The 21,460-nt window shown below is 60.7% G+C and overlaps 2 protein-coding genes across 4 annotated transcripts in view; one reads left to right on the top strand and one right to left on the bottom strand.

Moving 5' to 3' along the window:
* Positions 1-21,460, top strand: part of INCA1 (inhibitor of CDK, cyclin A1 interacting protein 1) — a 222,711-nt gene that overhangs the window by 56,043 nt on the left and 145,208 nt on the right. The window lies entirely within an intron of this gene.
* Positions 720-21,460, bottom strand: part of LRCH4 (leucine rich repeats and calponin homology domain containing 4) — a 45,879-nt gene continuing 25,138 nt past the window's right edge. The window contains exons 2-18 of one of the 3 annotated variants that reach the window (XM_063137536.1): positions 16,589-16,733; positions 16,267-16,393; positions 15,071-15,176; positions 14,803-14,939; positions 14,133-14,251; positions 13,829-13,925; positions 13,557-13,644; positions 13,278-13,453; positions 12,509-12,576; positions 11,765-11,926; positions 9,951-10,005; positions 9,675-9,723; positions 9,212-9,340; positions 5,941-6,038; positions 4,028-4,165; positions 3,755-3,832; positions 720-873 (exon numbers count right to left, since the gene is read on the bottom strand). In XM_063137536.1, the coding sequence (XP_062993606.1) occupies positions 751-873; positions 3,755-3,832; positions 4,028-4,165; positions 5,941-6,038; positions 9,212-9,340; positions 9,675-9,723; positions 9,951-10,005; positions 11,765-11,926; positions 12,509-12,576; positions 13,278-13,453; positions 13,557-13,644; positions 13,829-13,925; positions 14,133-14,251; positions 14,803-14,939; positions 15,071-15,176; positions 16,267-16,393; positions 16,589-16,733 (1,895 nt within the window). In that variant the 3' untranslated portion in view covers positions 720-750. Of the gene's footprint in view, positions 874-1,595; positions 3,533-3,754; positions 3,833-4,027; positions 4,166-5,940; positions 6,039-9,211; positions 9,341-9,674; positions 9,724-9,950; positions 10,006-11,764; positions 11,927-12,508; positions 12,580-13,277; positions 13,454-13,556; positions 13,645-13,828; positions 13,926-14,132; positions 14,252-14,802; positions 14,940-15,070; positions 15,177-16,266; positions 16,394-16,588; positions 16,734-21,460 lie in introns of those variants that run through there. The other 2 variants (XM_063137534.1, XM_063137535.1) reach the window with 2 other exon arrangements.

Genomic DNA, 21,460 nt, shown 5'->3' with positions numbered 1-21,460 from the left:
GGCGCTGGGGGCGGGGGGGCGGCGGCCTCCCCAGCCAGGGACCCGCCCCCTGGCCGCCGCCCTCGAGGCGACGCGAGCCTTAGAAGGGAGGGGGCGCCCCCGCCCCGTTGAACTCCGCCTGCGGGTGGGAGAGGAGGCCGCCGCCGCCGGGCGAGGGGGCCGTGACCGTGGCTGGCCTGGCCTGGCCTGGCGGGGGTCCGGGACGGACAGAGAGCGCGCGCGAGAGAGAGAGACTCGGGGCCAGTCCGTGTGAGGCAAAGCAGTTTACTCAGGAGGAGGAGGAGGCCCTCCCTCCCTCCCTCCCGGGGCCTGCGGAGGCGCCGGGGTGGTACAGTCCCGGCAGAGGGAGGGGCCAGCAGTGTGCCGCGTCTGGACGGGAGCCGCCTCCGTCCTTCCAGCAGGGCGCTGCCCACACGGGCTGGCAGCCGCTGGCCCCCTCTCCCCAGGGCCTCATGCAGGGGCTTTCCCGCCCCCCTTTCCTTCCTTCCTTCCCTTCCCAGAGAAGATGCGGAAGGCTGAGCCCGGCTGCTTCTGCTGGCCCGAGCCGCCACGACGCCCCCCTCCTGCTCCAGTCCAGTCGTACAGAACAAAGTGGTACAGTCCTTCCTCTGCCGCCTGTGGTACAGTCCTTCCCCCCCGCCCCCCAAGGGCAAGTCGAGGCTCCTGCGCCTGAGCGGCCCTGAAGAGGCCCCGAGGGGCGAAGTCCACGCAGTAGGGCAGGGCAGGTCCTGTGCCGGGAGTCCCGTCACTCTAGGCCGGCCCAGTCTTGCAGGCGGCCGCAGGGGAGCCGCGGTCCAGGAGCGTCTGCACGGTGGCGGCCAGGCGTGGCAGCCCCTCCTCTTCCAGGACGTGGTAGGGGGAGCAGAGCGACTCCTGGGAAGGGCAGCGAGGGGCAGAGGTTAGCGGGGCAGCCGCTGCAGCAACCGTAGGCAGGGAAGGAACCACCCTGAAGACCACCGTGCCGTGGGCCTCCACCCCGGAGACAGGCAGTCAGGCTGGGGCTCCAGGGCACCCAGTGGCAGCAGGCCATGGACCTGGCCCTCCCTCAACTTCTGCGCAAGGGGCTGATGCTCAACCATTCCAGGCTAGAGAAGCACGAGGGACGTGGCAGAAACTCAAACCGGCCTGGAGCCCAATCTCCCCCCCCCCCCCGGCCCCATGTTTAGCCTCTGCTTCCCTCCTGCCGTGATGCAGCCCCCCCCCCCCTCCCAAAGGTGCTTAGGGAGCTGTGCCGCCCTCGCTCTCTGGCCCTTTGGCTCTTCACCTAACTTTTCAGACAGTGCCCTTTCGGAGAAGGATGTCTTCAAAGCAACATGGCCTCTTTTCCTTTGGCCCCCAACTGCAGAGGGTGCACGCTTCAGTGGACGCTGCTCGAGGCGGAAAAGTTGGCCTACGCCTGGGCACCGCTTTGGATCAGCCCAGGAAAGAGGCCCTACTTTGTTTCTGGTCTCACGCAGAAACTGTGGCTGACTGAACGGATGCATGCAACAGGGATACTTACCCTGTGCGGGGCTACGCACATCTACATGCATGGGGCGGGGCGCCTCCCCTGTTTCTGGAGTGGGCCAGACTCTGGCTGGGTCAGGACAGGGAGGGGGGAGCCGCACAGCTCTTGACACCATGAATGCAACTGACAACAAGTAACTGCAAAAGCAGACAGGTTGACCCAGCTGCAACAGAAATGAGGACGGCCGAAGAGCTTAAGCAAAGAGAGAGACAAGAGCCACAAAACTGTCCTCTGGAAAAATTCATTTCTTGTCATTTTACAATGTACAGAAGTGAGGCAAGAAAAAACAAACGGAAGTCGGGCGGATCCCTGTAGGAGAGAGGCCGAAGACACGCACAAAAGTGAATTTACAGGAGGGGGGGAAAGAAGAAGTAGTGAAGCAAACAACTGCAGCCCTTTTCAAAAGAATTCCGTCCCGAGAGAAGGAAAACGATAAATAGGAGAGCAACGTATTTACAATTTTGTACATGCGTAAAAAGACAGATCTTTACAATTTCCCATAGTTTTCTCTCTTCAAATATATATATATATAGAATATATATATATATATAAAATATATATGTATAATTTAATATTTTAAGGCAGCAAATGGGGAGTGAGACTAAAAGGGGCTGGAAGTTGGGAACAGGGTTCCACCAGGATAAAAGCCCTCCTTGGAAAGGGGCGAGCCTCACTTTCTCCCTGAATTAAGGCGTTCCCACTCCTTCCGGGTGGCTTTAAGGCCCTGCATGCCAGGCAGCGTGTGATGCCGGAGGGGACAGAGCGTGGAGGAGGAGGAGCGGATGGTGCCCCCCCCAAGACTTCCACCCAGGGCGCTCTCTCCCCTGGCCTCACATTGCCCACTCCGTGTCTGGCATCTCATGCAGGCGGCCAACACTGGTTGCTGCCAAAGGGCAGGAGTTCAGAACAGTAAAGCCCCAGGAGGTTTTGGGAACGGCTTCCCACGAGGCAGGTGCAGGGGCTGAGAGGACAGCAGCTTTCCAGGACGGTGGTTAGACCGAGAAATGTCGTGGTCCAGGTGCTGGGAGGGGGTGGGGGTGCCCAGAGGCACCCCACACCCCCTTGGGGGTGCAAAAGGGCATAGAAAAGTCCTGCAGCGTCTATAAAGAAGGGTTTTCCCAGGCACGGGAGGGAAGCAGCACTCTGCCAAGGTGGGGTCTTTGGGGTATTTGGTTCAGAGACCTTCGCTGAAGCGAAGGCATGGTGAGGTGGGGGGGGGCAGCGGCAGCAGCAGCAGCGGCTGACGACCACGGCCAGAGGCCCCTGGGGTGTGAGCAGCCCTGCTCTCGCAGGAAGAAGTGGGCGCAGGACTCTGTGCTGCCCGGTGGGGGTGTCCCTGCGAAGACACCCAAGGGCACATGCGCATCAGCCCCCCCCCCCTTGCAGGCACTCTTGACTTAGTGCAATGCAGTTTTAAGTGCACAGAATTGGGGCCAGGCTGGGTTGTTGGGTCGAGAGCAGTGGTTTTCTCCTGGCAAAAAAAGTATTTCTGGTGTCCAAACACCTTAACAACTGAACAAGGCACAGATGTGACTGATTCTGGGCTTTCAGGGAGAGCCAGCCTGGGGCAGGGGCCGCTGACCGTTAGGCAGGGCCACTCCAACCCAAGTGACCCATTACGCGGACAGGCGGCCTGGAGCCAGTTTTGACTGGAAAGGGAGGGGCGTGGTGGAGCTCCTGGGGGGGGGGAAGGTGGCGGAGGGGCCGAGGTGGGAAGGAGAAGAGGATCCAACCGCACCCCCAGGCTCCAATTCTTCTCCGAAGCCTAACAAGGGGGATCCCGCCGCCCCCTCCTTCCTCTCAGCCGCCCCAGAGCTTGCGATAGGCCAGGAACAGCAGCAGCATGACGAGGACATAGAAGACGCCAAAGCCAGCAAGGTGCTCGGTGGGGGCAGCAAGGGGCCCCCCCGCCGGGGGACACTGCCGCCGCTGCTGCAGCAGCAGGGCCTCAAGGAGGCGGAGCGGGCCCCGGGCGTTGCCTTGGCGGAGCAGGAGGAGCAGGTCCGAGGCAGAGCAGAGAGAGACCTGTGGCAGGTGGAGAGAACACAGGACAACAAAAGTACGGCGGACACGCCCACAAAGGCTGAGGGAGGGCAGGGGAGCGTGGGCGGGCGGGTGGGCACGGAAGGAGCCCTGCGAAGGGCCGTGCAGGGGGGGGTCAGTGGACGGGGGGGCCTGGGCCACCCCTCCAGGAGGCCTCCCGCAACCCCTCCTCGGCCCTCCCGCTGCAAGCCCAGCCTCACTCACCTCGGGGACCCCCAGCTGGCGGCAGGCGGCCAAGAAGCTCTCCACGTTCTTCCGGCTCTTGATGGCATTCAGCTTTGGCTGCCGGGAGAGAAAAGGAAGTGGGGGGGGGCAGGGAGAGAAAACGTCAGCCTAGCAGGGCTGGATGGACGAGGGGCCAATCCTGATCTCCCTTGGGGGAGCCCAGCCTGGAGGCAACCAAGGTATCGAAGGGTGGGCTTGGGGGTCGGCGGCTGGTGCCCTTCTGCACCCCGTTCCCCTCCCACAAAGGCTCACCACGGCAGGCGAGGGCACGTGGATGAAGGGCACGGTGCGGGGGCACAGGTGGTTCACCAGCTGGCAGAGCAGGACTCCGTCGGCCAACGCCTCGCCCAGGTCCTCCACCAGCGTGACGTTTAGCCGGGACTCGATGGCCTGGAGCAGAACCGAGAGAGAGAAAGACGGCGTCACCGCAGAGGCGGAAGAGGAGCCAGGATGCCACTTCACCCCAAGCCCCCCTCGTCCCGAGAGCACAGCATGGGGCTTGAAAAATCGCGGGTGGGAAGGCCCCCCCCCCGATCACGTTCCCTGCAGCCAAACAGACGATGCGTGAAAAGGCACACGGCTGACGTGGGTCTCGCAACCCGGCTCCTACTGACACGGCCGGGCCCTTCCTGACCCACTTCCTCTCGTGGCCCCCTTCGCCTGCCAAGGCCCTGCCCAAAATGCATCTCGAACACAAAACGTGGAAGCCGTGATGCAAACCATCTTCAAGTTCAGACAGCGATGTTTAGAATGTCCTTCTTTGCCACCACTGGATTGAAGAACGTACAAAGAGCCGTGCTGGATCAGGCCCAGGGGCTTCTCTCTAGTCCAGCATTCGGTTCCCACAGTGGCCGGCCAGAAGCCCCCAAGAGCAGCTATATGGGGCAGCAAAGGGAACACCCGTCAGCCGGATTGCCCCCCACCCCCCACCCACGGGGCCAGCGGAAAGGCAACTCCTTGTGGGAAGGCACATCCGAGGCTGGGTCCTGCTCAAGTGGAGCTGCTCGGGGTGTTCAGTTTTGCTTTTTGAGCACGTGGGTCTTGCTTCATTTGTTCTATTTTATAAATATTGTAACCTCTTTTGAGCACTGTAGCCCCAAAGTGGGATATACTGAAAGAACTGGGCATGTTTAGCCTGGAGAAGAGAAGATGGAGGGGAGACATGATAGCACTCTTCCAATACTTAAAAGGTTGTCACACAGAGGAGGGCCAGGATCTCTTCTCGATCCTCCCAGAGTGCAGGACACGGAATAACGGGCTCAAGTTACAGGAAGCCAGATTCCAGCTGGACATCAGGAAAAACTTCCTGACTGTTAGAGCAGTACAACAATGGAACCAGTGACCTAGGGAGGTTGTGGGCTCTCCCACACTAGAGGCCTTCAAGAGGCAGCTGGACAAGCATCTGTCAGGGATGCTTTAGGGTGGATTCCTGCATTGAGCAGGGGGTTGGACTGGATGGCCTTGTAGGCCCCTTCCAACTCTACTATTCTAGGTCTCTAGGATATAAATCTATTAAATCAATACAAATGATATATGTAACTGCCATGACTAGTAGCCACTGATACCCTCACACACCGTGAATTCATCCCATTCCCCGTTAAAGCCATCCACGTAGGCGGCTGTGTCAGCAAATTGCATCATTTAAGTAGCTGCTGCGTGAAGAAGGCCTCCCTGTTATTTAGGGCACCTGGTGGGTTCTCGGACTATGAGAGCAAAAAGAAAAAGTGTTCTATCCCCCTCTCCGCTTTCTCCACACCGCGCATACGTTTGTGCACCTCGATCAGGGCTCCCTTTATCCGCCTTTTTTCTCCCCTAAGCTAAAGAACCCCAAATGTCGCAACCGGTCCTCGTGGGGGAGCTGCTCCTGGACCCCCCGTCCTTTCGGCCGCCCTGTTCTGCCCTCTTCCCAGCCCTGCAATGTCTGCCTTGAGGTGCAGGGGCCAGAACTGGACGCAGAGCCCCATGGGTGGAGGCGCCATCGGTGTGGGGAAGGGCAGGGTGACGGTGGCGCTTTTATTCTGGATTCCTTTTCCAGCGCAGCCATACGCTGGGTTGACGTCTTCGGCGCTGGGATCCCGTTCACTGCAGGCACGCGACGTGCTCTGGGGCAGCTACTGCTGGCCGTTTAGAAGTGGGGCTGCTGTGGGGCGTTGAGGCCTCCTTACCTTCCGCAGTTGGGCTGTTAGCTGTCTCTCATCCAGTGCCTGTGATCCAGAGCGCAACCGCAGGAGCTCAGAAGAGGAGAGATCCTGGGAGAGCGAACCTGGGGGCGAAAAGCTCAAATCATCGGTTTCCCCTAGATCAAGGAGAGGCCAGCGGCCAGAGGCCCCAGGTCGCATCCCAAGGCGGACAAGAGGCACTCCACAAACGCAGCGGTTGCCTGAGGCCTTGCAGAGCAGCTGCCAGGTGGAAGCCAGGTGGAAGTCCTGGGCGAGGCGGAGAAAGGGTTTGACTCCGGACCGGGCAGGAGGGCGGTCTCCGGCTCACCCCTCCCCTGGCCTCCTTGCTTCAGGAAGGGACAGGGGTCTCAAGCGCGGAGGCTTCGAAAGAGAAAGAGCGGCTCCTTGTGTGCCACAGCCCTGAGCATGGGTGGCCCTGAGGCGAGGAGGAGGCACGGCAGCCACTGGGGACCAACGGCTCTCGTCGAGGTGCCAGAGCGCAGGCTGGGCGGCTCTCTTTGTTTGGCGGGGATAGAAGGCGGAACACAGGGGCTCGGCGGCTGCCCCCCCACACACACACCCCAGCACCGAGGGGGCGACAGCTGGGATGTTGCCATGATGCCTAAACATTCCTTAGTGGATGATCTCCGCATGAGCATTGACAGGGGGAGAGTGTCCCTGCTGGTACTTTTGGACCTTTCAGTGGCTTTCGATACCATCGACCAGGGTATCCTTCTGGAACGCCTGAGGGGTTTGGGAATCGGGGGCGCTGTGCTGCAGTGGTTCCGGTTCTACCTCTCAGGTAGGTTCCAGATGGTGATGCTGGGGGATAGTTGCTCCTCAAAAAAGGAGCTGTTGTATGGCGTACCACAAGGTGCCATCCTTTCCCCAATGCTGTTTAACATCAGCATTGATGCCTCCCACACTAGAGGCCTTCAAGAGGCAGCTGGACAACCACCTGTCAGGGATGCTTTAGGGTGGATTCCTGCATTGAGCAGGGGTTGGACTCGATGGCCTTGTAGGCCCCTTCCAACTCTGCGATTCTATGATTCTATGATCTACATGAAACCGCTGGGAGAGATCCTCTGGAGGCATGGGGTGGCAGGGTGCTATCAGTATGCCGATGACACCCAAATATATTTTTCTATGCCTTCGACAACAGCATCAGCTAAGGCTATTGTGTCTCCTCTGAATGAATGCTTGGAGGCAGTAATGGGCTGGAGGAGGAAAAACAAACTGAAGCTGAATCCAGACAAGACGGAGGTGCTTGCTGTCAAGGGCTCTGACCTAGGTTTGGAGGTGTGTCAGCCAGTTCTGGATGGGGCTACACTCCCCCTGAAAGACTGTGTTCGCAGTTTGAGGGTGCTCCTGGATCCGTCGCTCCAAATGACAGCCCAGATGGATGCGACGGCCAGGAGTGCCTACTCTCAGCTTTGGCTGATACGCCGGCTGCGCCCCTTCTCAGAGTCGGAAGACCTAAAGACGGTTGTGCACGTTCTGCAATGCGCTCTACATAGGGCTACCGTTGTACCTAGCTCGGAAACTTCAACTAGTTCAAAATATGGCAGCCAGGTTGGTCACCGGTACATATATGCTCACCGGTACACCGGTGAGCATCTTACCCCAACATTAAAGTCACTCCACTGGCTGCCAATTAGTTTCCGGGCAAAGTACAAAGTGTTGGTCATTACCTTTAAAGCCCTACATGGTTTGGGTCCAGGTTACCTGCGGGGTCGCCTTCTCCCATACAGTCCGCCCCACACACTCAGGTCCTCTGGGGAGAGCTTACTCCTGTCAGCCAAAACTAGGCTGACATCAGTTTCCCAGAGGACCTTTTCTTCTGTCGCCCTTGGATTATGGAACGGCCTGCCGGAGGAGATTCGTAATGTTAATTCCCTGTGTGATTTTAAAGAGCTTTGAAGGCTAGCCTCTTCTAGCAGGCCTATCCAGATCAATGTAAAATCAAGAATTTTAAAGATGTGTTGATTCCTGCACTAATGTTGTTCCCCGCCTTGATCCAAAGGGAGAGGCGGGTAAGAAATAAAATTATTATTATTATTATTATTATTATTATTATTATTATTATTATTATTATTATTATTATTCCCCAATATTGGGCCTGTTCAGACAACATGCGAAGAAGCCCTGGTTCGGCCGCTCAGCCTTTTGCAGCAAATGGTGAGTGAGTGTCTTTAAACCGTGGCGATGTCGCCACCATGGTCAGGAATGGATCACACGACCCACTAAGCCAAAAAGTTGAGCTCAAAATGCTTAACCGCCACCACTGTTGTCAGTTAGCCAGAAGAAATTCTCTCTCTCTCTCTCTCTCTCTCTCTCTGCTTATCAAGCTTCTCTGCTCTTCATCAAGTTTTTGTTGGCCCCAGGGAGATTTGGCTCCTCTGAGCCTCTCCCATCCTGGCCTTCTGGTGAACGCCTGCATCCTTGAGGGCGTTTTAAAACAGAATTCATCTTGGAGACGGCATTTTTAGAGACCTGAAGAAGGCGCAAATATATGGTACAGGAGCGAAAGACGTCCGGTAGCTCAAAGAAACCCTTGAAACCGGTGTGGTGACCAAGGGCCCCTCTCTTGGCCGCTCGGGAAGGCCGTATGCAGGCGGTAGCATCCCTGTCATGGGGGGGGGGTGTCCCTCCGCAGAGTCTAAACACAGCTCCGAGCTCCCCAAGGAACTGCTGGCAGCCAGGCTGTTTCTCTCCACCCCGCCGCCCTGTTCCCTTCCCCTCCTGGACCCACAAACCCTGCTCCCTCCCCTCCTGCCCTCAAATGCCGCCCTTTGTCATTTCAACCCACGACCTCCCTGCACCCTAAAACTCACCCTTAACTTATCCTAGAACTTACTCATTTGCAGCACCAACGTCTAAAAATCCCCCAAGTGGTTCAAAACGCCGCCTGTCTGCTTTTCTCCCTGCTGAACCTGGACAAGGCACTCAGGCTTCTCAGGAAATCCGCCCAGTTGGCCAGGGCTGCTAACATCTAGGGGATTGTCGCACTTTCTGTTAAGCCCGTAACTGCTGGTCCTGATTGAAACGCCTCAAAATAAACTGCCGAACTTTTTTTCTGCCTTCGTTTACTGAGATTTCCTTCAGCGTCTCCATCTCGGACTCCCGGCTTCCACGAAGGCCCCCCAGCCGTGTTGCCTGCGCTCAGGGGCTTGTGACCCAACGGCCCGCCTGCAGGCTTCGGCACGTAGGGGGAAGCGTTTCCTAAGGGGAGCTGCCTCCCACCCCCCCACCCCCACCCCCACCCCCGGATGCTTACCGGAGCCCCCCCGCTGCATGCTGTGCCGCGACGAGGAGCGGAAAAGGAAGCTGGAAGGTTTCTGCCCTGAGCCAGACTCCCGAGGCGAAGAGCTGGCCGCCGTGGGGCTGCTGTGGGGCTGAGCTGGGTCTGCAGGGGCAGGAAGGAGGCAGGGGGGTGAACTGGGCGCTCGCTTAGGGGAAGAGCCGAGCCCCAGCCCCTGGGAGTCCCGGCCCATTCCCAGGGAAAGCGGGTGCCCTGGCCTCAGCGTACCCTGCACAGCCCCCGCCCCCAAACTCCCTCCCCTCTAGGGGCCGCCTTGTAGGCTCTCCCCCCGCCCCCATTTCCACCTGATTCCAGAAAGCAAAGGAAATGGGTCTCCGTGTCCCAGGAGACAACCTGCAAGCCAGCTGCCCCTCCCTCTCTGCTTGCCAGGAGCGCCCCGCTGCGTCTAAAGAGAAGGCAGGACCTGGGCCGGACTTACCTCCGTAGCGTGGGGGTTGCCGGGAGGAGCCAGGCAGCTGTTCAGCTCCCTGCAAGAGAGGAGGGGGAGAAGAGACTCTCAGTCAGAGGCTGCTTTCAAAGCGGGGGGACGGGGGACACACACACACCTGAACTCTGCAAGCTGAACAAACCCTGCCAGGGCTTCTGACGGGGGGGGGGGGGGGCGCAGCGATCCGTGGCACATTTTCCACATGGAGCCTGCCACGCTCATGCTCTTGGCCTGCCACGCACACACCCAGCTGCACCCTGGTCCTACCTGGCTGCGATGCTTCTGCGGGAGAAGGCTGCTGCTGCTGTTCTCTGCCAGGCCACTACAGGGGAAAAGAAACCGCCATCAGAAACGGGGGGAAAGAAACCGCCATCAGAAACGGGGAAAAAGAAACTGCCATCAGAAACACAGGGAAAGAAACCACCATCAGAAATGGGGGAAAAAGAAACCGCCATCAGAAACGGGGGAAACGCCCAGGATGCCCCCCCACCACCACCACCACCGGTGCATTTATGGGGACTCCACGTCTCGCCCCGCCCCCCTCTTCCAACACTCAACTGCCGGATCTTAACAAGAGACTCCAAGGCAAAGGAGCGACAGTAAGGGCTGCCAATGGGACCCGGCGGCCAGGCCAGGGAGAACTGGGCCCACGTCCTGCCTGCGCTGCGCATGGAGTGGCCGTGGGCTTCGGCTGGTGACACCAACCGCACCTTGATCAGGAGGGAGGCAGCCCAGACCCACTTCTCCAGGCTCTGGTGGCAGCCTCTCGTCTGGATTACTGCAATGCGCTCTATGTGGGGCTGCCTTGGGAAACGCTCCAGAAACTTCAGCTGGTGCAAAACAGGGCAGGAAGATTGTTAACGGCGACTGGCCAACAAGACCACGCCACGCCAGTCCTTTTCCAGCTTCGTTGGCTGCCGGTCCAGGTCCGGGCGCAATTCAAAGTGCTGGCATTAACATTCTCTGTGAACCGCCCAGAGAGCTTTGGCTATTGGGCGGTATAGAAATGCAAGAAATAAATAAATAATAAATAAATAGATGGCTTGGGGCCAGGCTATCTGAAGGAACGCCTCCTCCCATATGTGCCTGCCCGGACACTAAGAACATCTTCTGGGGTTCTTCTCCAGGGGCTCCTGCACAAGGAAGTGAGGCAGGGGGCTACCAGGAGGAGCAGGGCCTTCTCTGCTGTGGCACCCTGTTGTCTCCCAAGAGAGGTTCGCCTGGCGCCTGTGTTGTGCTCTTTCTGACACCAGGTGAAGGCCTTTTCGATTTTGCTAAGCGTTTTAGCATTCCAGTCTTTTAGCTCCATTGTTTTAAATCTGCTATTTTAAATCTCTGAATTGCTGCTAGGTTTTACTCTGGTTGTCCTTTTACATTGTTGTTTTAAGCCATTTTATTTTCTATTGTATTAATGCTGTATTTTTACGGTTTTAGTTTTTCTGAAGCACTCGGAGTGCTTCAGCTACTGAACGGTATAGAACTGTAATAGTTAGTCCTCTTTATTTGGGGGGGGGGGCTAGCTACCCCACAATCCTACCTGACAGCGCTCTTGTGAGGACAGAGGTGAAGACAACCATAAAGCACTTTGCAAATGAGAAGTGCTCTTTCAATAGGAAAGAGCAGCAGAGTTTGGGGTCATCCTTAGAAGAATAGGAACATGGCCGGAAGAAGAAAGGCGGGAGGAGGTTACTTCCTGGGGCTCTTCGCTTGAGAACCCAAAACACCTGTTTCCCCCGACTTCTCCGGGAACATCGGGGTGGGGTGGGGTGGGGAGGGGATAGAGCACTTCCTAGAAGGGACAGGAAGCGTTTCGGCCTTCACCGGCCGGGCAGCCCGGCCACACGTGCTAACCATAGGCAGATCTGGGTGAGCTCAAGAGGCAGAGGAAAAGAGCCACGGCCATTGGCTCAAACCCGGGGCCGCCTCTGCTGGTTTGAGACCCCTGGAGAAGGGAGGCTTCCTGGCGGATGCTGGAAACACTCAAGGGGAAACGCTTGCTTGCGAGAGAGAGAGCAGGATCGTGGCCCCAGGACCGACCCTCTCCGGGAGTGGCTTGCAGCAGGCCCCCAAGGCCCCAGTACCTGTCGTGCTTCTCTGCCCCCTGGCTCCACGGGGGCCGGTGGGGCAGTGGTTGCTGCTGCTGCTGCTGCCGCTCCCTCTCCTGCCACAGCTGCAAGACCTCGGGCCGGCGGCGCTCCTCGCCGGGGGGGTCTGGCCTGCGCAGGCTGGCCTCGCCGCTGGTCCTGGGGGTGCCCCAAAGAGTCCGGGAGTCAAAGAGCTGGAGGGGACTGAAGGGGGAACGGTTCACAGAGCCAGGAGCCAAGAGGAAGCCAGGCAGGGGGCAGCAGAAAGCCACCGCCTGGCCTGGAGGGAGGGAGGGAGGGAGGGAGGGAGGGAGGGAGGCAGCCCGGCAGCCCCCCACCCCCGGATCTCCAAGGCCCCCCGCTGGCTAAGTCATCCCCAGCAAAATGGGCAAGATGGTGCCCGCCTCCCTAGGAGGCCTCCCGCTGTCCAGTTCTGGGGCTGTTCCTGACGGCTAGGAGAAGCTGGAGAAGCATCCCCAACCCAGCGCCAAAGCCTGGTCCTGAGCCCAGGGCAGGCACTGGCCCCAAAGGAGGGAGGGAGGGAGGGAGGGAGGGAGGGAGAGGGAGGGCCACGCCGGCAAAACCCAAGAGGAGGATTGCAGTGGCCGGCTCCAGAGGAGGCTGCGCGGGCACATCGGGGGCTTCCGGAGGGGCCCCCTCCCCTGTCCAACCCACAGAAAAAGGAAGAAGCCGCTCCACGGCACTCCACGTGGAAGGCGGCCGCCAGGGGGCGCTGCGCACCTGCCAGTCAGTCCCAGCTCCACAGCGCCTGCTTTCGGGAGAGAAGAGGTCCTCGGGGCCTTCTGGTGCTCCTGGAAGGAGAAAGGGTGCGTGGGGGGGGGGGGAAGGGGGGCCCCTGCAGCCGGCTCGCCACCCACCCCGAGCCAGGCTGAAGCCCTCAGGCCCCACTCTGCTCCAGCACCCAACGCAGAGGTTCTGGACCGACTCTCCTCAGGCGACCAATGCTGGGAACTGTAGTCCAGAACTTCCAGAGGGCACCAGGAAGGACGGCTGACCTTGCACCACCTGTCGCCCCACCTGCGATCCTCAGGAGGGGGTTGAAGGGCCTCAGGCCCACCCTCCGGGGGTCCCAATCCAGCCCTTCGCTTGGCCCCCAACCCCCTTTGCCCCACCTCTGACGGCCGGCCGGTTTCCCCAGCTTTTGCGCAGCGTTTCCCCCTCCAAAGAGGCTGAAATGCCGCTTCTCAGGGGTGCTTAGTGGCAGCAAAGGGCTGGGAGCCAGAAGGCCCAGCAGCCCTGGTGCTCTTTCGGCCCTGTGCCCCCCCCCCCCGCCCCTCCAAAGCTTCTCCGAAATGGAATCCGGCCCTGGGCCTGAGGAAGAGGCTCTGCGCGGCCGGCCTGAAGCAGCTCCCCGCCCCAAGCCCAGGCGCCACCTTCCCTGCAAGACCCGGCGTTCAGGATCCAGGCCAGCTCCTCAGCTGCTTTTGGGTGGCCAGGAGAAGGCCAAGGAGGGCCAGACTGTGGGAGAGAGGACCGGCCAGCGGCCCACGCTTACCTCCACGGAGGCCGCCGCCGCCGCCGCCCCCCGGGAGCCACTCTCCGACTTGCCCGCCGGCACCCCCGTGGCCGCCAAGGGGGAGTCCTCCTCCTCCTCCTCCTCCTCCTCCTCCTCCCCGTTGATGCTGCTGTCGATATAGTCTATCTGTTCCAGATCACCGGCGTCGACTGGCGGGAGGAAAGAAGCGGGTTTAGGGCTTCCGTTCTCCGCAGAAAGGCCAAACGGGTCTCCGAACCGGCCGCTCGCTGCCCCCTCGCCCCGGCCGCTCACCTGCCCCGTTGCGCTTCTCCCTGAGCTGCCTGGGGTCCCGGGCCAGCTCCGCGATGCGGAAGGAGAGGTCTGAGAACTCGTCCGTGGACTGAGGAGAGGAGGAAAGAAAACCGTCTCAAGAGGCGGAGAGGCTCAAAAGACGCCCAGAGAAAGACAGCGGCTGGGATGGAACAGCCAAGAGGGCTGAACCGGGAGACACACACACACACACACACCCCACTTTCAGAAGGGCAAAAATCATCCCTGCAGCCGGAGCGGGGCCCTGGCTGTACCTCGTTCCCCGACCACCGTTTGCTTCCGCTGTCGACGCTGTTGAAGCCGGAGTCCAGGCCGCCGTACTGCCGCACAGGGCAGAAATCATCTGGGAGGCTGCCAGGGGAGCAGGAAAGACACGTGAGCAATGTCGGGGGGGGGCACTCCTGGGTCCCAATACTTGCTTTCTCTCAGAGGACGCTAAAGTGACACCAGAGCAGCCTCCTTTCAGATGCACGGAGCAGGCTGTGATTGGACCGGGGGGGGGCAGCCTGGCAGCCCCTCCTCTCCTCTCCGCTGCCCCCCCAGCCCTCCCTCCCTCACCATGTTCCGAAGCTGGTGGGGCGGCTTTCTCGGGCGAACTCTGCCAGGTCCGGCCTCGTTTTGCTGCAGGCCTCAAGGTTGAGGTATTTGAAGATGTGGATCTTGCCCTTCAAGCAGACCTGGGGGGGGGGGGGGGAAGGAGACGCCTCCGTTCAGCAGACCCCGGCGGCACTGCCAGTCCTCTTCCGGGGGAGCCCAGGCCCCCTCTAGCTGCCACAGCGCACCGGGGGCACCACCACCACCTGGGGCCTGGAGAGCCAGCGCAGAAGGGGCACGCCAAGGCGGAGGGAAGCCCCTCGGGTCCATGGACACCCCTCGGCCCAGCCCCACCCCTCGGCCCAGCCCCACGTCTCCTCCTCGGGCCGATGTGAGGAAGAACCGGGGTCGCCAGAACCGGGGCGCTGGCAGCGGAGGAGTCCAACTGGCCGGAGGAGGAGTAGCAGCGGCATCCTGGGTGCAGAGTCCCGCCCCACCCCGCTTCCTCATGGGGAGGGCCGGCCAGAGGAAATGGGTCTCCTGCAAGCCTTGGGGAGCGGGGCAAGGAGAGAGATTCTGGAAGGGGCACCGGGGACGCAAGCGGGTCACAGGTGGGCCAGGAGCCCGGGGCGGGGTGTGTGTGCCGGTCGCTTGAGGGCAGCCGCAGGCCGGCTCCTCTGTGCCCACACGTCACCTGGGCCGGTGGGGACTGCAAGGGGTTGTTCTCCAGGAGGATGCACTGCAGGTGCCGCAGGTGGCGGTAGCAGACAGGAATGCGGGAGACGCGGTTGCAGGAGAAGTCCAGCCGCACCAGGGGCAGCTCCGCCAGCTCTGAGGGGGGCAAAGAGCGGCAGGGGTGGTCAGGCGCGCAGGGTGCCCAGCTGCCCGGACGGAGGGGCAGCCCCTGGCGGGTCTCAGCTGGCCCCCGAGCAAGAAGGGGGGGGGGAGAGAGCAGCACGGACCTGCAGGGAGGCTGCTGATCTGGTTCCTCCGGACGTTGAGGTCCCGAAGGGACTCCAGGCCTCCCACGCTGGCTGGCAGCGACTGCAGCTCATTGCTGCTGACGTCCTGGTCGGGGAGGAGTGGGAAGCCACAGGTGAGCTGAGCGCACTCCCGCACCCCAACACCCTGCAGCTGCCTGGTGGGAAACAGGCCACGCTGGGGCATCCACGGTTATATTGTGGTCATTATTATCTTTATTTGCATCCCGCCTTTTGCCCCATACTGGGCCTCGAGTACCGGCTCCTATTGAGGCCTCTGCCGTCCACCCTCTTGCAGGGCCGCCTTCGGAGAAACCGCAGTCGGTCAAAAGCCCCGGCCGGGAGGGTGCTCACCGGCTCGCATCTTAGCAACTGCGCTGGATCCTGGCCCATTTTCCGGGGCGCTCGAGGTTCCCTTTCAAGCTCCTCCTGGCTCAGGACCTTGACGGACCCCCTCCTGCGGGAGCCTGCCTGGCCATGAAACCCTTGCTCCAGAGACGGCCCACGCCACCGCCTCAGAACTGAGCCAGGGGTGGCTGGGGAGAGGGCAGGGTCTTCTCTTGGGTGGCACCCCTGCCCGTCTCCCCCAAAGTCCGTTGGGCTCCAGGGGGAGAGCTCCGCTCTTATTTGGCTGCCCTGCCACTGCAGGTGCTGAAACCACTTTTGACTGACGTCGTTGCCATCCGCCCCACCTGCATCTCCTTGTGCCGTTCATAGGGGCAGCTCCCAGAAGAGACCCTGGCAGGGTGGGTCTGGAAGGTGCCCCCCCCCCACTCACTTGCTCCCTGAGGCACCTGGGGCCACTGGGGCAGAACTTGGGGTGGGGGGAGGGAGCGCCCGCCCGGCAAGGGGCACACGCCCTTTCCGAGGGGCCCTTTGCTTGGCCTCTGCCGAAGGTCCCGGCCTCAACCCCCGGCGCCTTCTCCAGGGAGGGGGAGGAAGGAGTCCTGCCGGGAACCCAGGAGAGCCACAGCGGCTGCCGGCCCGTGACGAGGCAGCGGGCGAGACGGGGCAAGGGACCGCTTCCTTGGAACAGCCTCCAGGATGCCTTCCCCCGTGGCTCCCCCGGCGTGGGCCCAGGGACGTGGCCAAAGGGAAGGGGCTGCTCAGGGCGCACCGGCGGGCTTCGGCTCAGAGGCACCAATGAACCCCCCCACACACACCGCACGCCGACTCACCAGCTGGCGCAGGCTGCCGAGGGAGCCGATGTCATCCGGCAGGGATGCCAGCTTGTTATTGCTGGCGATGAGGACTTTGAGGGGCAGGCGGCAGAGGCAGGCGGGCAGGCAGGTGAGCTGGTTCCGGCTGCAGTGGGGGAAGGAAGGGTGGGAGAGGGGAGAGCGCCAGCTGAGAAGGCGGCCTCTGAGAAGGGGGAGGCCTCGCCACCTCGGTGGCAAAGCAGCAAGGGGCACGGGGGTGGGCCCCCATCCCTGGAGGCTCCCCTCCACCCACCCACCCAGGACGAGGGCCCCCCGTTCCCCCGCCCCTCCTGCCACTTGCCTGACGTTCAGGTAGGTGAGGGCTTGGAGGTTGGCGATGGCCGGAGGAATGCTGCGCAGGCAGTTGTGGTACAGGCTCAGCCCTTCCAAGGACATCAAGTGGCAAGTGTCTTCGGGCACCTCAGCAAAACGGTTGCGGGACAGGTCTGCAGAGGAGGAGGAGAGAACAGCCGAACTCAGTCCCTGAAGGAGCCCCAAAGGGTCTCGCCCGTTCCAGCTGCAGACGGCCCACCGATGGCCCTGCTCTGTCCTCTGCTCCAGCCCCAGAGGGATGGTTTGGGCAGGACAAAGCGGCCGGGGGGGGGGGGACTCCGTCTGGGAAAGGTCTGGGGGTCTGCATTTCACCTGTCAGTGGGGCCAAAGGCAGAGTGGCAGTGGCCAAGAATGTGAGCATTACTCAGAAGTAAGCAGGACAAGGCTCTATTCAGAAGTAAGCAGGACTGACTCATTCAGCAGCAGCGCTTCCAAAGAGCGCCCCAAATATCAAGCCTCTGCATGTGTCTGCTTGCCAAGTAAACAGGACAGGCCTCTGCAGGACAAGCCTCAGAGGTAAGGAGGACTGAATCACGCAGCAGAGTCTTCCGTAGGCCCTGGCCTCTGTCTGGACACGAGAAAGCTCTGATCTCGCATCAGCAGCTGATCGGAGAGAAAAACTTCCCTCTGCTGCACAGTGACAAAAGGCTCCCTTTTCTCACCGCACAGCAGGGGGAAGCTCTTACCTCGGAGGAGCAGCTGATCGGACATCACAGCTTTTTCCTGCCTGGAGGAAGAACCTGGTGAGCTGGCCTGGGACCCCTGTGGGCTGGAGCAGTTTCCCATTCCTGCTACGAAGAGAAAGGAGGAGGAATACCGGAAGACGCACAACTACAACCCCCACCCCCTCCATTCCTTTCCTTTCCAGAGCCCACTCTTGTGCCAACAGAGGTCTGGAACGAAGAGCTGCTTCACGCAGGCATCACCGAAGGGGAAAGACGGCGGCCGTTTCACCACCGCGAAGGTGAAGCCAGTAATTCTGCCTCGCAACCTAATAAAATTGGTTGGTGTCTCACTCAAATTCCAGTTATTTATATATTGCATTTTTATACTGCCCAATAGCCAAGGCTCTCTGGGCAGGTCACAACTAAAACCATAAAATACAAGACGACAAGACCCAATATACAACTTTAAAAGTTCCACGTAAAACCAAAGTAAAACCGAGCAGCAGTTACAGCCCAGGGAAAGCAGGTGTGGAGAGATGTGTTTTCAGGAGGTGTTTAAAAGACGTTACATTTTCTGACTGCAGAACAGCGCGAGGGAGAGTTTTCCACAAAGAAGGCCCTGCCACTGCTGAGGTTCTTCACGGCGGCATTCCGGTCATTTCGGAATGACCAGCAAGGCCTCCTCCGACGATTGTAAATGTCACCTGGGTGTATATAAAGGAAGGCGGTCTGCTAGGTATCCCGGTCCCAAGTTGTTTAGGGCGTTGTAGGATAATATCACCTTGTGCGTGACTCGGTGGCTAACAGGCAGCCAGTGCAGATCTTTTAACACAGGTGTTATGTGAGCATCGCTAAGTGTTCCTGTGAGCACCCCAGTTGCAGCTTCTGAACCCCCCACACATGGGTAGCCCTACACAGAGCGCGTTGCAGTCATCTAATGGTGAGGTTACCAGTGCATGGATGACCGTGGCTAGGTTACCCCTATCCAGGAACGGGCGTAGCTGGCGTACCAACCAAAGTTGATAGTGGGCGTTCTGGGCCACTGAGACCACCAGGGCCTCCAGTGGCAAAGATGGGTCCAGGAGCACCCCCAAGCTACAGACCTGCTCCTTCAGAGGGGGTGAAATCCCATCCAGAACAGGCAAACCACCCCAAGTCCCAGACCTGGGAACCACCAACCCATAGGGTCGCTGTCTTATTGGATTCAACTTCAGTTTATTGGCCTCATCCAAGCCACTACTGCATCCAGGCACCGGTTCAGAACGTGTGCGGCCTCCTCTACCGACTCAGATGTCACAGACAAATAGAGCTGGGTGTCTTCAGCATTCTGGTGCCACCTTGCCCCAGATGCCCTGATGCCCGCTCCCAACGGCTTCATATAGACAATAAATAACATTGGGGACAGGATGGCGCCCTGCGGCACCCAGAGTTCAGCTGCCACGGGGCGCAGTCACACAGCGCTGTTCTCTGGGACCGACCCCGCAGGTCCGAGTCGAGCCACCGTAGAACAGTGCCACCAACTCCCAACTCACGAAGGCGGTCCAGGAGGATACCGTGGTCAACGGCATCAAAAGCCGCTGAGAGACCCAGAAGTCGTAACGAGGTGCACCCCCACCCCCACCTCTCTCCCAAAGAAGGCCATCCCTCAGGGTGACCAAGGCCAGTTCTGTCCCAAAACACCAGGCCAGGATCCAGACTGAACAGGATCCAGGTAATCAGTTCCATTCAGCAATATAAAATCTTTAACATACATTTAAAAACAAGTTAAAACTGCTAAAATAGTTATCGTTTCAGTACGATAAGGGCTGGCTGGGGAACGCTGGGAGTTTTCCTGCCAAAACATGCCCAGGATTGTGCCTCAAATGACGTTAAGGGTGATTCTTAGAAGATACTTTTGCCGCTTCACAAGAGAGGCATCTTTTTTCACTGGTTATTAATATTCCCCAAAAGATTTCATGAGCTCCCGCTGGGTCTGTTGTCCTCCCGCGCACGGACTACCGTGGGGGCACAGCCCAGGGCAGCCTTCTCCTGCACAATCCCCGTGGAAAGGAGCGAGAGGTGAGCCCGGGTGCGGCCCTCCCGGGGTGGGGGCGGGCTGGGGCTGGGGCTGGGCAGCAGCCCCGGGGGTCAGACCGGCCACCGAGACCGGCTCTCTGAGTAGGGACTGAGGCAACAGGCAGGCATCTCCGCGATGCAGGGAGTCCTGGCTGAGCTGTCCCAGCGCCTCCCCCTGCCCCCAAAGCCCCCCTCCTCCCAGGAAGCGAAAGGCGAGGCAAAGTGTGCATGAACTCGGGGGTGGGTGGGGGGCAGTTCCACCTCCACGCAAAAGCCCCTCCAGACACCTGGGAGCCCACGGAGACCATGAGCCCAGGTCTGCACTGGCCATCTCCCTCAAGGGGTCTCCAGGGAGGGAGAGAAACTGAGACAGGCTCAGGAAGCCTGGCTGCCCGCCCTCGTGGATTGTGCGATGTTTTGGAAGAAGAGGCGGCTAAATTTAGAAGCAGCGCTCCCAGCACTTCCAGGTTTTCCGGAAGACTTGCACGCCAGGAGGAGGAGGAGTGGCGGCGGCCTGCGCCTTCTCCACCAAGCTCCCAGGGCTTCCAAACGTCCCCCTTGCAAGAGTCGCTGCAATCCCAGCCTGAAGGCCTTCCAAGCGTGGCGCGCCGGGATCCCTCAGTCCAGGGCTTTGCTCCTGGAAGCATTTTAGGGATACGTGCGGCGGAGGGGCCAACCCCAAGCCAGAGGCGTTCCTCTGCCCCTAGGAAACGAGGTGTGGGGCAGCCACGCAGGGAGTGCCCTGGAACGGGGGTCGTGTGCATGGAGGGGATCCAAGGGAGAGGCTCCAAAACCAGAAGGCACAGGGAGCACCTTCGCCCCAGGGGACGGGGACGGGGACGGGGGGGGGGGAGGGAATCGATCCTGAGCCTTTAAAAGGTGAAGCAGTCACCTGCTCACCGCAACAAGCTCCCAAGGAAGCAGCGGCGGGCTGACAGCAGGAGGATGGAGGAGGATGTGAGACACGCACACACCCCTCGCTCGCTCGCTCGCTCGCTCACTCACTCTGGGCCAGGCAAGGAAGGTGCTGCCCCACGGACCCCGTGCCCCCCCCTCCTGGAGAAGCCAAGGCTGCCAGGCGCTGCCTGGTGCTGGGAGGAGGAAAAGGCCGGCGGGGGCCAGCATTAGGCCAGCGGGGGCGAGCGGAGGTGCTTTGGGGGCGAGCGACAGGCCCGGAGCCAGGGAGCCTGCGCCAGGGGACGCAAGCGGGAGAGCTGCCCCCCCCCCCCGCCGTGCCGTAGCCGTGGATGCCCTGCAGATGCCGGAATGCAGGCGGAGAAAGGGGGCGGCAGAAGCCCCGCTGGGGGCAGGCCCCTCACAGCGCGTCAGCTGGAAGCGGAGAGAAGAGCAAAGCTGGAAAGGTGTTTGGAGGAGGAAGGCGTTGGACTGGGCCAGGCTCCGGAGTCCCGCTTGCAGCCACCAAGCGCTCCGGCGGCGTTATCCATCTACTCCCCCCGTCTCTACATCGAGCAACTGAAGAAAGCCACAATGGGGGGGGGAGGGGGGAGGAGGGAACTGCAGCGGCCTGGCAGATGGTGGGACGGAGCCAGCCCCCCCCCCGCCTCGGCCCCCAAGTTAACAATAGTGACAGGCCGGCTGGGCCACGTCTTCCGCCCCGGACACAGACGCCCACTGTGCCTGCTGGGCTGGAGAAACGCTCCGTCAGCCATACGATCCGGAGGGGGTGGGGCTGCTGAGATGCGCGTTTGTGCCTCCGTGGGAGCGTGGCCGGACACTTGGCCAGCGGGACGGGACGGGATGAGCGGAGCGGGCGAGATGCTGTCACCGCCCAAGAGGAGGCGATCACAGCGAGGAGACGGAGGCAAGCCGGGCAACTCCCACAGACCACGTGACACGCCCCCCTAAACTGGTCCCACGCACACACACCCTTCCACGGGGCCACGTGACTCATGTCTGGACGTCTGCAGCAGCAGAAGTAGCTTGTAATGAGGCCAAAGGAGCGCCAGGCAACGAGGCCACTCCTCTTGAGCTGCGCTGGGACACCCTCTGCCCCCCCAAAACACCCCCTCCCCAAACCCTTGGGCGCGCTTTCCTTACAGGTGAGGGCTTTGGGGATCCCCAGAGACCAGGCAAAGGCCTCCCCAGGCAGCAGGCAGCCC

This window comes from Elgaria multicarinata, chromosome 11, assembly GCF_023053635.1.
Source record: "Elgaria multicarinata webbii isolate HBS135686 ecotype San Diego chromosome 11, rElgMul1.1.pri, whole genome shotgun sequence".
NCBI classification, from domain to species: Eukaryota; Metazoa; Chordata; class Lepidosauria; order Squamata; family Anguidae; genus Elgaria; species Elgaria multicarinata.
The sequence above is the reverse complement of the archived record's forward strand: the minus strand, read 5'-3'. Positions and strand labels throughout refer to the sequence as shown.